The sequence below is a fragment of the Chionomys nivalis genome, chromosome 1 (genome assembly GCF_950005125.1).
Source record: "Chionomys nivalis chromosome 1, mChiNiv1.1, whole genome shotgun sequence".
Classification (NCBI taxonomy): Eukaryota; Metazoa; Chordata; class Mammalia; order Rodentia; family Cricetidae; genus Chionomys; species Chionomys nivalis.
Window position 1 is genome coordinate 23535786 of NC_080086.1, and position 15569 is coordinate 23551354.

A 15569-nucleotide genomic window follows, 5' to 3' on the forward strand; every position below is an offset into this window, starting at 1 on the left:
GATCTAAAGTTCTTGTCATACAGGTCTTCCACTCATTTGGTTAGAGTTACTCCAAAATATTTTATGCTTTTTGTGGTTATTGTGAAGAATGATGTTTCTCTGATTTCTTTCTCAGCCCATTTATTATCTATGTAAAGAAGGGCTACTGATCTTTTCAAGTTAATCTGTCATAATTTCTACATAGACTTTAACTATGACCAATGACATGAAAAATCATCGTTGTTATTCAACTATAGAAACACCTAATGACAATCATCCGAAAAAAACACCCATTAATTAAAATCGTTAACCACTCATTCATTGACCTCCCAGCTCCATCAAACATCTCATCATGATGAAACTTCGGCTCTCTACTTGGTCTATGCCTAATTATTCAAATTCTTACAGGACTATTCCTAACTATACACTACACATCAGACACATCAGCAGCATTTTCATCAGTAGCCCACATCTGTCGACATGTAAACTACGGTTGACTAATCCGCTACATACACGCCAACTGAGCTTCCATATTTTTCACTTGCCTGTTCCTACATGTAGGACGAGGGATTTACTACGGCTCATACAACATAATCGAAACATGAAACATAGGCATTATTTTACTATTCGCTGTAATAGCAACAGCATTCATAGGCTACGTCCTACCATAAGGGCAAATATCCTTCTGAGGTGCCACAATGATTACAAACCTTCTATCAGCCATCCCCTACATCGGCGCAACCCTGGTAGAATGAATCTGAGGGGGATTCTCAGTAGACAAAGCCACTCTTACATGATTCTTTGCTTTCCACTTCATTTTACCTTTCATTATCACCGCCCCTGTATTAGTTAATCTGTTATTCCTACATGATACAGGATCCAATAACCCAACCGGACTAAACTCAGATGCAGATAAAATTCCATTCCACCCATACTACACAATCAAAGACTTTTTAGGAGTCCTCATTCTATTAATAGCTTTCATAATTTTGGTTTTATTTTTCCCAGATATTCTCGGAGACCCTGATAATTACACTCCTGCAAATCCACTCAACACTCCACCACACATTAAACCAGAACGGTATTTCCTTTTTGCCTACGCCATCCTACGATCCATCCCTAACAAACTAGGTGGTGTACTAGCCCTAATCCTCTCTATCCTAATCTTAGCACTCATACCATTCCTCCACACCTCAAAACAACGAGCACTCACCTTCCGCCCAATCACACAAACAATATACTGAATCCTAGTAGCTGACCTCCTCATCCTCACATGAATCGGGGGTCAACCAGTCGAATACCCATTCATCACAATCGGACAAACAGCTTCAATCGCCTACTTCGCTATTATTGTAATCTTCATACCAATCGCAGGCATAATCGAAAACAACATCCTAGATCTAGATTAAATGTCCCGATAGTATAAATATTACCCTGGTCTTGTAAACCAGTAATGAAAAAAATCTTTTTCTCGGGATATCAGGAAGGAAGGACTGTCCCTCCACCATCAATACCCAAAGCTGACATTCTGCTTAAACTACTTCCTGTACATAAATTTATTTAGTACACAATACATTTATGTATATCGTACATTAAATTATTTTCCCCTAGCATATAAGCATGTACTATACATCAATTCTATAAGACATTCAACTCTTAATCAACATAACTCCAACCAACCATGACTATTACTATCAACTACTAAATTAATGTACAAGGACACACCTGCGTCATCTTACATACACCATTAAGTCATAAACTCTTCTCATCCATACGACTATCCCCTACCCCATTTGGTCTATTAATCTACCATCCTCCGTGAAACCAACAACCCACCCACCTATGCCCCTCTTCTCGCTCCGGGCCCATTTTAACTTGGGGGTGACTAATGTGAACTTTACCAGGCATCTGGTTCTTACTTCAGGGCCATAAAATGTTTTATCGTCCATACATTCCCCTTAAATAAGACATCTCGATGGTACGGGTCTAATCAGCCCATGCCCAACATAACTGTGGTCTCAGGCAGTTGGTATCTTTTATTTTCGGGATGCTGTGACTCACCATAGCCATCAAGGCATGAAGGTCAGCTTACCTTGTAGCTGGACTTCCTATTCAAGTGTCATTTATCCTCATAATTACCCCCACAACATATTAATCAATGGATCCGGGACATATATATAAACCGTACTGACTGTGCAAATGCTTTGTGCCTCTTGCCAAGCCCCAAAGGCATACTTTTCATGTTTGATAGACATAGATTCAACTCCACAAGGCTTCATCAGCCAACCCCCCCATACCCCTCACCTGAGATATCCTATCCTTGCCAAACCCCCAAAACAAGGGACTCAAACCCAGGCTCTCGCACATTCGAGTAATCACACAAATATAACTTAAAATTTAGTATCAAAAAAAAATTAATACCAAAAAACAACCCCAACACCCCAAAATTTTTAAGTACAATTCCAGTACTGATTTTTTTTTACTGTTAATGTAGCTTATTTAAAGCAAAGCACTGAAAATGCTTAGATGGATGCAAGCATTCCATAAACATCAAAAGGTTTGGTCCTGGCCTTATAATTAGTTGGAGGCAGAATTACACATGCAAATATCCATAAACCAGTGTCGAATCCCACAGAGTTTGTTATAACTCTTAGGAGAGGGCATCAAGTACATACAATAGCTAAAGACGCCTTGCCTAGCCACGCCCCCACGGGACCCAGCAGTGATAAAAATTAAGCAATGAACGAAAGTTTGACTAAGCCATGCCTCTCTAAGGGTTGGTAAATTTCGTGCCAGTATCCTGCTACATTACTGAAAGTGTTTATGAGTTGTAGAAGTTCCTTGGTAGAATTTTTGGGGTTGCTTATATAAACCATCATATCATCAGCAAAGAGTGAGAGTTTGACTTCTTCTTTTCTGATTTCTATCCCCTTGACCTCCTTTTGTTCTTGCTCTAGCTAGGACCTCAAGAACTATATTGAATTGATATGGAGAGAGTGGACAACTTTGTCTTGTTCCTGATTTCAGTTAGATTACTTTGAGTTTTTCTCCATTTAGTTTGATGTTGGCTGTTGGCTTGTTGTATATTGCCTTTATTCTGCTTAGGTATGTTTCTTGTACCTCTGCTCTCTCCAAGACCTTTATCATGAAGGGATGATGTATTTTGTTGAAAGCTTTCTCAGCATCTACTGAGAGGGCTCAGTTCTTTGTGAATGATGCCCCCTCCCTGAACAGGTGGTCTTGGGTGCTACAGGAGAGCAGGCTAAGCAAGTTACTTTTGGTCGTGGTATTAATCACAGCAGCAGAGAAGCACAAGGTAGTCTTTAGAAGGTAGAGAACAGAGAGAGAAAACCTTCACAGGGTTGGGTACCATTGCTTAGCTTCTTCCTTTAACTTGAACCATCCCTCCAGGAGGGAGGAGGGAGCTTCCTAAGACTCAAGAAACTTAGGAGGCTTCAAAAGCTCTGAAAGTTCCAAGATTCACAGACTCCTTAAGGTTACATAAACAGAGACAACTAGTCTTGGGGAGGAGACTCTCTGGAGTTCTCTCTGGAGGAATTGCCGGCAAGTTGTGCAGGCGGATCCAGTGATACAGCATTCTGGAGTCACCATCTTTGTTGGGGTAGGCTAGTTGGTGGTAATGCTGCCTTTGAGTTTTTCACACATGCTCTGGTAAGTAACCCCAACTAGCCCACAAGTTCTCTCACTGACTGGAATCCTTTATTTACTCTGCCATAGGTATCCTGTCTAAGTTGTTAATGTTCATGTGTCCCCAAGAGAAGTCACTGCATAGTCTCTGGGTGGAATGGAGACCCCTTGAGTCTCTGCACATGACCCTTGCATCATCTTTTCAATATCAATTATCATGTGGTCATCAGCCACGGATAGCCAGATGGTGATTTTCCACTCTTGTGCTTGCTAGTTCTTGTCTAGAATCATCTGAGAAAGGAACCACTGAAGAACTGCCTCCATCAGACTGGCGCATAAGCAAGACTGAGGGGCATGTTCTTAACTGATGACTGATACGGGAGGGCCCAGTCCACTGTGGATAGGACCACCCCTAAACAGATAGTCCTAGGTCATATACAAAAACAAACTAAGTAAGCCCTGGAGAGAAAGCCAGAAAGCGGCAATTCCTTCATAGTATTTGTTTTAGTTCCTGCCTTGAGTTCTTGTCCTGATTTCCTTCAGCGACGGACTGTGACCTGGAAGTGATAAGATAAAATAAGCCCTTTCTTCCCTTTCAGTTGGTTTTGGTCAGTGATTTTATCATAGCAACAGAAGCCAGTCTAGGACACCCTTCCAGTTAGGAAGTGGGGATTCTCCACAGGTAACCACACATTGTTCTGTTCATCGAGCCCCAGAGAACAGAGCAGGACTGAACTACCATCTGCCTTGAACTGTGACCCGGGATGGCTGAACTTTCTCTGGGACAGACAGTGAGCAGGAGGTAGTTAGGGACAGCCTCCACAGGCAGCCATTCCTTCCAGAATACTACCTCACCTTCAAGCTTCGCTCAAAGCGGCTGGTCAGAGGGGGAGGCTCTTTTGGGTGGATTTAAAAGTGGATTTGAGGGAATTAGCTTATCTGGTGAGCAAACACTATAACAAAGCACAGCTGATGTGAGCAGCACTTGAATTTCGGAACAAAGCCACAGTGGACTTCAGGGGAGAATTTGAAGTCAACTACAAGAATGTAAGATAAAAATAAAACAATGTCCTGCACCCCATTTTCTTCATCCATCGAAGACACAGGGCACGGCCGTCTGCCTGTCTTTTGTCCAGGTGTTTCCAACTGTCATTTGTTCACACAAAATGTGGCCGAGCAGAAACAGGTAAGGGGTGGGAATGTGGCATCCAAGGAGGGAATGGTAGAGAGTGGTTGTGGCTGTGATTTCAGGGTTGCCTGGCCTTAAGCCCCACGGCTACCTTGCCCTTCCCTGGGAAGAACTCACACAGGAGACCATGAATGGTCATATTGCAACTTAACCCACAAGAGCAGGGAGGTCCTTCAGCCTGCTCTCTTTTCTTGGGGACAGACAGATGAGTTGGAGGGACAGGCAAGGTACAGGAAGCCTGATTATCACATCAGGACATATGATGTCATCTTTCTTTCCCTCCTACATGCTTAAAAAGCAAGGGTTAGGGTGTATTCAAGACATAAAGGGTTTGTCCCCATTACAGGGCCCCGAGTTTCTGTACCCAACACCACAAAACAGATGACAGACAAACGAGCAACAATAACACCCAGAACTCAAGTCAGACAATGGTATACTCTGGGCTGACAGGATGGCTCAGCGATAAAAGCGCCTGCCACCAGGGCTGACAACCCGAGTTCTATCCCTGGGACTCACAGAGTGGAAGAGGGGAAGAGACTCCCACAAACTGTCCTTTGACATCTACACGTGTGTTGTGGCATACATGTGCCTACATACAATTGCAAATAAAATAGGTATTTAAAAATTTAAAGTGATATATTCTAATTGTTAAGTCCGGGAGATATACAGTTATAGGAAGAAAAGTAAAAATTCTTTATGATCTGAGACAGCCACTATTCACATTATATGCATTTTCAGCCTTTATAGATATGAGAATTTGTTTTATTTAAACAGAATTGAGAAACAAATATATATTAGTTCATCCTAGTTATCAATAACAATACAAATCCCTCCGAATCACTAAAGACCTTTTTGGAATTGTGATTTCTTTTAGCAGATATTAACATTCTACTAAATTATTGCAATATAATTTATATCCCTTTAGTAGCCTTTTTTTTATGTTCTTCTATTCTAGGCAGCACTAACAGTCTTGACTTTTCACTAGTAGAAGTACCGGTTGAAAGGTCATGACCCTTGATTCCTATTACCAGGTTCTCTCCAGAAGAGTGGCATCACCTATGCCTCATGGAGGTCTGCCTTGGGGCAGCCTTCCACACAAGGTTCTCTCTGTTGTTGCAGCAAAATGGCAGTATGGCCTTTTGAGGCACCTTGGGGGCATTGGGGTGTTCTGTGACAGACAGACAGCTATAGAACACACAGCTCCAAAGGCTAAGAGCCCAGCAGAGAAGCAGGCTGCCCCAGCTTCTCGCCTCTGGGTTCCTACCTTTCCTTCTGGCAGTGGGGGGAAACACTTGTCAAGCCCATCCATCAGACCATGGCGAAGACAGGCTTCAACACACAGGAGCATAGCCTTCTCCTCTAGGCCTGTCTCTTACAGACCTCTTGGTCACATGTCGTGTTACTAGGTGACATTTGGATGACTTTGATATTGATCCACCCGTGCCCACTGAAAGTGAGCGCAGGTCCCCATATTAAAAGGATTTATTTGGAAAACAGTGCAGGGAGAGATAGAAACCCATTGTCTGGTGGCTGCCCAAGGGAGGTGCCCCTTGCATACTGCCAAGGAATTTCTAGAGATGTTTTGTAGGATCAGGGTGAAGACCAAGGACTGCATGGCCTATTTCAAAGTGTACATTACAAACCAACAGAGGGTCATAGGTCCCACAAGACAAAGAGGGATCACTGTTCTGGAGAGCATTCGGTAATAGAAAACAAGTGTCATGACCTTTGAACTGTTCTCCTTATAAAATTCAGAGGGAAACCTCAATGAGGAGAGGGGGGAGTGCAAAAACACCTTGAGGGAGGAGTCCATGGACCACTGGGGAATGGAAGAGACTCAGCCGGCTGAGATCAACAGAAAGAGGATGGCCGTCACACTCGACAGAGCTGTACAAAATGAGTACTTATAACGGGTCTTAGCACACACTGACTCCAGGGGGCGTGTTCGATAAATGCTTCAGCGATAAAAGACCATAAAAGACAGCGTGTGAAATATGGGGGAACAGAAGTTAACAAGGGAAGTTATGGAAACCAATGAGTCTCTCTGCTGCTCAGCTGAAAAGGTGTAAGGAAGGGAAGAAGACTTTTGGGACACAGAATATGATGAATCCCAAAGCCTACTGCAGCCCCTAAGTATCCTTTGGGGCTCCTGGGCTCAAAGGTAAGGGGGCAGATCTCAGTAGCGTTGCCTGGAACTCACCTTGTAGAGGGCTTCTTTTCCGACAGGCTGCCCTCTGGGAGACGTAGGGATGAGTTCCAAGGCGGGGGCTGTCACGCTTTGCCCTTCTGCCCCCTGGTCAAAGACCTCCTCTTCTTCTGGGCATTTGTTCAGTGGCTTCTCAAAGCCACCTTCCAGGAGCTGAGGCAGGGGGTCTTCCTCAATGGAGATGATTCTGCGGAGTGCATGACGACGTGGAACCCCAGTCCCTGGTTCCCCAGTTCCAGACTCCTCCTCTGCCAGGAGATAGGCGCTCAGGCCCACAGAGCTCCTCCTTCTCAGGATGCCGAAGGCTTCATCATCCTCCACTGACTGGCTATCAAAACGGGGACGGGAAGAAGATGCATAGGAGAAAATGATAAAATATCAATATGGAAGCGGAGAGATACTTGCTTGCTGGCAGCACTGGAAATAGCTCTGGGGAAGGAGAGGAGACAACAGACCCATCACTCAGCTCATGGATTTGACAGCCTCATGAGGGCTGCCACCTGCTGCTGCTGCTGCTGTGCTGCCGCCACCAATGCCAGTGATGAAGATGCTGGTGAAGATCATTACCAAATATCAATTAAAACTAAAGGCCCTGTCCTCGTGTGGTGCTGGACTAAGAGAGGATTGATGCAGCAAACAGCACACATATATTCTTATGGCCTGGTTTGTTCAATGAAGGAGAAGGGAATGAAGAAAGGGATGCACAGGGTTGGAGATGGGTGCCCTAGGAGAACAATAATGTGGCCGGGCTCTGTTCCCGCCACACGCCCTCTTCAACTACATGACTTATGGAAGGACATCGACCCCTCATGCCTCTGTTTCCTCATCACAAAACGGGGTCCACCCACCTAGCCTGTTCATATGTAAGAGAATGCATGAGAGGAATAGTCAAGTAGCACACACCCACACAGGGCACACCCACACAGTGCACACTCATACAGGATGCACCCACGCAGGGCACTCTCACACAGGGCACACCTACACAGCACACACTCATACAGGACACACCCATGCAGGGCGCACCCACACACCACACACTCATACAGGACGCACCCACGTAGGGCACCCTCATAGAGCACCTGTGCACGGAGCATCCCTCAGAGTCCTGTCGCTGTGGGGGACCTCCTCCTACCCATGACAGATGTCCCCTGACTCAGAGACAGATCATTATAAATGGGCTTGGGTCATGCATCCCCCTCTTCCTTTCTGACTTCCTAAAATAGAGGGAGGAGCAGGTGGCCTTTACTTTAGTATATACTTGCTTCTGGAAGCATTTAGGTGCTACGAGCCCAGAGGACAAGAGGAGGAGGAAGGAACCCTTGTATTTGGGGCATATGGCACAGACTGTGTTTTATAAGGGTTTAGAGAGCAAAATCAGCACAGGTATCCAGAACACTGAGATCCTTCTCTGTCTTGGTGAACAGTTCAAGGTGAGAGTATTTCAAAGGAAACAGGCATGGTCTATGAACACATACACAGGCACACACACACACACACACACACACACACACACACACACACACGAATGCGTGAAAAGGATTGCAAATGAACCAGCAAGGTGACAAGGTCAAAGGAGAAATGGAGAAAGGAACTGAATTAAGGGACACCGAAACAGTGCTGAACAAAGAGAAGCGTCATTGACCTTGCCCCTGGCTTCTGGTGTTTGTTCTTCCTAAGGTCAATAATAGGAAGAAAAAAGAAAACCAATGTGAACCCATCACTTTCTGAAGCTAGCTATGATTCTGAAGGACAAATTAAGACAGTCTTTACTTTCAATGGGGGTAAATTGGTTTGGATAGAGAGTAAAAGATTTACAGAAATTTGAACACTTTTCTCTACTTATGAAACAGGTTAAATAAAAGCCAACTGGCTTCTCTTCAGCACACCTCTGTATCTGTATACCATTGAGACCGTGATCTGATTATCTCGTTCTCAGCACTGTATCCCTGTCCATTCTTAGCTGCTTGGATATGCAACATGAACATGTACATACACACGTAAGCACACATACACACACACACACACACATTTTCCTGAAAGTCTTCTACCAGAAAAAGAAACAACTATTTAAGCATGCTCTAAAATGAAGCTCTTCTTGGAAAAAGTGTTTTATTTGGTAACATCTCAAGTGCTGTTGACATTCCATAATGGCTTCAGCTTAGCATGTCTAAGCTCATTTTTGTTTTGCCACCAAACACTTCCTGCCAGCAGTAGAGAGAGTAGCTGCTTTTGCCAAAATCGATATTGGAATTCAGAGCACACACTTTGATGTTTCGCGGATTATTCTCTATTTCTGCCGCTTGGCTGTGAGCTCATGAAAGAGGAAAGGGTCTATTTTGCAAACCTCTGCTGCAGTGACTGGCACTGGACCTCACAAATAGCGGCCACTCCTCAACACCTCTCTATCAAATGAGCATTTGCTAGTGGAGAGAAAGAGTGGGAAAGTCGCAAGGCCTGAAGGAATGTCAGATGCAAAGTAGGTAATCTACAAATGACTGTCAAATCAATCAATCTAGAAATCCATTCAGTTCAGAGAAACCAGCAGGCTGGCAAACACAAGAGTAGAAATTTGGCCTCCAGATTGTACCTCATTATTGAGCTATTGCAGGACAATTCATGATTATCTGACCCAGGGGTTTCCCTGCTCAGCCCATCTCCATCCCAAAGTCACTTTTACTTTATGCATCTTTTCAGTTCATGCTTGTATGTCTCTGTAAGCGATTTTACACATCTTCTCCCTCAATCTGATATGGAGGGAAAGGCTGCCCTGACCTCTCTGTGCCCATTCGTGTGAATGGAGTACCTGCTTGAAAGAGGAGGAGGGAACTGTATGAATGAGCAGTAGGGTGACCCTTTTCGCAATTCACGTGCCCTCCAACAGCTACATAGCATGTTGTCTTTGAGTTAGTTAAACATGAATCGTTGGAATGATCTGTCAATCACAAGCCTTAATTTTTTCTCTAAAGGGTTTCAGCTAATGGTGATTCTATATGACATTTTAATTCAACTCAGTCAGTATAATTATATTCCAGAGAAAACAAGTGAATCCAGGAAATGGAGCGCTGTCTAGTCACTCCTTCCTTGATCACCTTCTCTTCCTCCTCCTTTTCCTCTCCTTCCTTCCTTCCTTCCTTCCTTCCTTCCTTCCTTCCTTCCTTCCTTCCTTCCTTCCTTCCTTTCTCAGTTGGTCTGCAGTTCCCATCAATGGCTGTCAGCAGGGCAGGATAGCCGCTGAGATGGCGTCCATCCTACAGGTTTGCTCTGAATAGTCTCCCTCCAGTTTGGATGTCACAACAGAGAGGACCATGTCCTCCAGGATTCTAGGCCTCCCTAGTAGGGCCACAGTTCAAAGACCAGTAGATGCAGTCCCAGAGGCAGCTCCCAAAAGGTGTGAAATGACTGACCTGAGGAAGGAGGAATGGTGGGTGATGACTTACCTCCCGAGAATTTCCCTGCCGTCCACATATTTGCCGATCACAGAGCCAGATCTCTGCTTCCTGCTTGCCTTGGAAACAGCTGTGTTTGCTTTGGCCACCTTATCTTTCTGCAGAAACACAAAATGCCCTGAGATCCATGCCTGTGGATTCATCTTGATGCTTGAGCAGAAATGAGGGAAAGCTCTAGACAGGACTCTAAATGGGAGAGGCGGGGCAGGCTTCCTGACCACCACTCCCCCGCATCCAGTTCAGTAACCCACTGCCCTGTATTCCTCCCCAACACACACACACCACAACTAGGATTCCCCATCTCCTTTCCAGAAATCCACTTAGAAGAGGGAATACAGAGTGGAGTGCCTGGGGCCTTTGGGGTTATTCTTCACAGGGACACTGGTAATTTGCAAGAGATCAAAAAAGAAGACAAAGACATTTACTACATAGGAAAATATGTACAGTTCAAAAGCTCCTGATATTTTAAGCCACATTCTTCCTTGTGGCTCTAATCTCCCTTTCCCACCAAAGCCCATGAGGTATTGAGATAGGGAGCCACCCAAAGGGGCAGCTAGCTCAGGACTCTGTCCACCACACCCTCGCTAGCCCAAGACCTCTGCAGTCATTTGTGGAGGCGGGCTCAGAACCTGGGACAGACTTCCTCCAGGAGACACTTGGAGTCAGATCACAGGGCAAGTTCTGCCTTAATCAGCTGTCCCAGGCTTCCTTTTGTCGACTCATAATGAGAGGAGGAAGTGCTGAGCCCCCAGCACTCCTGAGGGCATGACTTTAATGATTCCAGGCAAATCTTTAATGGCTATCCTGCATCAATTGGACTCTACCCCTTTTCTCTGACTTCCTCCTGGTGCTCTTCCCTCCACCCCATCTCTTTCAAAACAAAATGAGTTGGGCAGGTGAAGGGAAATGAGGTGAAGGGTTTAGGAAGGCATTTGGTTGGGAGTTTTAAAAAATTAGTATTTCTTTCAAAACAATTATAATCATTATCAGACCAACAAGTGTAGGCTTAAGTCTTGCTCTGACAGTACACACGCGTGGGCAGCTGAGACGGTTGCCCACTGGCCTGTGATGTCAAAGAGGAAGTGGAATGACAAGGACCCTCACAGGACAGCAGCGTAAGCCAGGCAGGGCCTGAGGCAAGGCACACCAGCCCTCAGAGGCTGCTGACCTTATGGGCTCAGCCAAGGCCTCAGCACACACCACCCTCTCAAATATCCTTACAACCTGGGAGAATGAGGGCAGGAACTCTCCTTCCTTCAGTGACAGTTGGGATCATGGACAAAGGTAACCAATTCCTTCTCCAAGGACACACAAGTTCATGGCATGAGAATCTCACAATGAGGAATTCCTCTCGAGCCGCCCTGCCCCTTCAGGGAAGCCAGTGTCTCCTGTCTTAAAAGGGAGGTGGAGAAGGAGGTGCAGTATTCTAAAGTCTCTTCCTCGTGCCCGGTGAAGCCCTGTGGGTGTCACACCATTCCCGAGAGGAAGGAACACTGTGCTCAGGTACAGAGAGAAGGAAATGTACGTGAGATCAACTGTATAAACAGCTATGTGTGCACTGTAAATTTGCTCTCCGACAGTGCGAAGTCTGAGATTTTCATCAGGAGATAAAAATTTAAATGAAAGAACAAACTGAGCCTTTCACTTCAGGTGATAATGACATTTCAACTGTGCATTCTCACGGATGGAACCGTCACTTTTGCATCCAAGAAACGCGTGGCTCTTCCAAACACTTGAGTCTGATTGTGCCAAGAGGAAGGCATTTCCCTTCATAGAAAATTCGTGTGTGGTTACCTTTTTATTGCTTGCATATTATCTTATACTTCCATCCTGCCCATATAGAAAGGACCCAACATGCCGTAAGGATCAGGGCATTCTTGATCAGTTGTGGCATGATGGGCCAGGTTGTCTCTGGGCCTTGTCTAACTCTGCCCCATACCCAAGACAGTGTGGGTAAACCAATTACCTGAAAACTTATGTCCCGTTCGTCCCGGAGATGCTTGTTCCTTTCCCTGTGGATAGTAAGGGAAAACTATTCAATATGGAGTCTGCGGTTGACATTCGCATCCCATTACCCAGCCAGATGGGCAGTCAGTGTGAAAGCCAACAGACCAGGAGAGGATGGATCCATTTGAGAACTCTAGTTGGGAACAAGGATGATGTGGGGATAACCTTAGCTAGGAGCACTGGGAGCTCACAGCACATCCACAGAGTCAGAGACATGGGTGCTGGCAACGGGGAGCAAGCTCAGTGAACTCCTCCAGGCTATTTCTGAAGCAGGAGACCAAGTGGGAGGGTAGAAAGTGGAGAGCTCCTGAAGGTTTACTGGAAGTTCAGAGTGAGTGAGTGAACACACTCAGGATGTGGGCTGTTTGTGAGGCAAACTAGACACAAATAACTGCAAGGCTCTTCCGGTGATGCAAGAAGGAGGGCCCCCTCCCTCATATCAGGCCTGTGATTCTGCACCTGCTTGTGCTGGCGGCCGCGAACCAGTCCTCACTTCTGGAGGGGACGAGCAGGCTCAGGAGGAGTCAGGCACTAGCGATCATAATGCAGAGATCTGCTGGCTGTGACTGTGAGCCTAGCACTTTGCTCAGTGCGCTGTGCCCTGCAGGATCAGATTTCAGGCTGTCCCAAGGAATGACAACCGAGATAAGAGACCTGCAATGCCATCTTTCTCAAAGGAAACACTCACAGTGTGTCTTATTGTTTTCAATGACAGCCAGGAAAGGTTGAGCTTGAAGGCCTTCTAAACACTCATTCAGGTCGCCAGCTCACCACTTAGCCAACATGAGCCTTCTTCAGGTATGAGCAGCTTACTTTGCCATTGTCCAGGCTTACCTTCCATACCAAGCTGGGGAAACTCCTTTCGTGGCCCTATGTGTGATTCATTTACTCATTCCATGGCTGAGAGAAGAGTCAGCCAGACATGGATTTCATTTCTCTAACACCAAGATGCTCTTGGTTGGTTCCAGAATTCACCACGTCCTGGCAGACTCAATGCTTCTGTTGGAAGTGAGACTGTATACTTGCCATAGAGTAACTGCACATCCAGACCTATTCCTTCTCAACCAAGGATCATGCACTGCCCCACAGGGACACCAAGGATAAGGCAGAGCCTGACACAAAGAGAAATGGACCATAGAGGAAGGTGGGCATGCGAGGAGATAAGGACATATCCCCAGTAGGCAGCACTCAGCAGTCCAACCCATATGCTGGTGACTGGGGGAAAGGTGGGCACTCTTGGTTGTTGTGGGATGTTCGTACACTGTGTGAAAATGTATTGCTGTGATTGGTGTAATAAAAAGTCGAAAGACCGATGGTTTGGCAGAAGCATATAGGTGGGACTTCTGATCAAAGAGAGAACTCTGGAAAGAAGAAAGAGGGGTCAGTAGGCAGACAGAGGAAGCAGAATGAGCAGTACAGAGATGAGGTAATGGGCCTTGTGGAAGCATGTAGATTCAAAAATATGGATTAATTTAAGTTCTAAAAACCAGTTCAAAACAAGCCGAAGCTAAGGCTGAGCTTATATAACTAATAATAAGTCTCTGTGTCATTATTTTTGGGCTGGTGGTCCCGATGAGAAAGTACTACTCCATTTGGTACCAGTGTTGTTCCAGAGTACAGGCAGGGAAGAAGGCCCTGAGAGACCCACCTTAGGAAATCCAGCTGCTTCAGGAGGCCTGACTTCTCCCGCTGCAGACTCTCTGTCACTCGGTACACTTCCCTGAGGAAGAGGGAGATACCACCAGGTGAGTGGAGGCCGCGGGGAAGGGAGGAGGGGGATCAGCTACTATCGTACACGCAAACAGCAGCATTTCAGAGAGAGAAGGGAGGTGAGGAAGGGAGATGGGGAGGGAGGGAGAAAGATGACGGAAGTGGGCGGTTGTGCCTCATCTTTGCTCCTGGGCTCTGAACCTCTGCACGATATCCAAGTGTCTCTGCCATCTCACCACCAAGGCCCCAGGGTTCCTGTTTCCACAGCAGTATGGTTCTCTGTCAGAAAGCACCCAGCAGCCTGATAAACTTGTCACTTCCCATCTGACTGTGCTCACTGGGCTGTAAGGACAGTCACCCCCCCGGCCACCTCTCTAATGTCCGCCTGGGGACACTCCCACCAAGTGCCTGATAACTTCAGCCCTAAGCGTCATCTGCGTCTTTCCTTTCTTCTTCTTTACAGAACAATTACAAAGTCACTTGACAACCATAACAGACCGAATCAAATTCTAAGTTCACCTCAGACAATCCTAATTGAGCAACACCAATCTGCCGGCTCCTGCAGAGATGTGAATTCCTCGCATTTTATTACCAATTATATTTAATTTCAACTTAAGGGAAAACAGTCTATTTCCCATTATACAAACCGGGTCCCTGAGCCCCTGTCTGGGACTCTGCTCTGGTTAGCACAACACATATATCCCTGCCTGCTCCTGTCTGGGTCCCAGCTGCTGAAGAGGCCTATGCCCAGCTCAGGCACTCCTCCCCAGTTCCTACCCCTGCCTAGCAGGGACAGCAGAGAAGTTGTCCCCTGCTGAGGGCAAGAACTCACTGCAGAGCTGAGGTCTGTGGCGTCAATGTTTGACTGAAAAAGCAGTTGACAAGTCTCATGCTATTTAGGTCTTCTTTGCCTCTGTGTACAGCCCCAACAGACACACACACACACACAGAGAGAGAGAGAGAGAGAGAGAGAGAGAGAGAGAGAGAGAGAGAGAGAGAGAGAGAACATGCCTATGCAAATACATGCTCATCTGTCTGTCAAGTGAACACGTATCTATGGTGATTGGTATACACATAAATGCACACATAGAGATATATCCAGCTATACAGCTTTTGTGTGTTAACCAAGGGGCACCATTAAACAGTGGCTCTCAGATATTTGATTGGCTGATCTTTTAATCCCTCCGAGCTAGAGGTCACCTCTCCCTGGGTGATAGACTGGGACAGAGAGGACCAGCTGCCTTTTGTTACAGTCCTTGGAGGGAAGTTGATAATTTCCCACAGAGAGCTGATGTTGGTTTTGCTTTTAGGAAAGAGATGAGCCATGGAACATTCTACAAAATATGTTGTTAAGTAAAAAAGGCAAAACAGACCTGTATGTCTG

At 45.8% G+C, this 15569-nt stretch overlaps 1 protein-coding gene across 1 annotated transcript in view; it reads right to left on the minus strand.

Annotated features, from left to right (window-relative positions):
* Cracr2a (calcium release activated channel regulator 2A) overlaps positions 1–15569 on the minus strand; it is a 66456-nt gene that overhangs the window by 20742 nt on the left and 30145 nt on the right. The window contains exons 8-11 of the mRNA XM_057775197.1: positions 14124–14195; positions 12435–12480; positions 10460–10566; positions 7017–7350 (exon numbers count right to left, since the gene is read on the minus strand). Coding sequence (XP_057631180.1) covers positions 7017–7350; positions 10460–10566; positions 12435–12480; positions 14124–14195 — 559 coding nt within the window. The remainder of the gene's footprint in view (positions 1–7016; positions 7351–10459; positions 10567–12434; positions 12481–14123; positions 14196–15569) is intronic.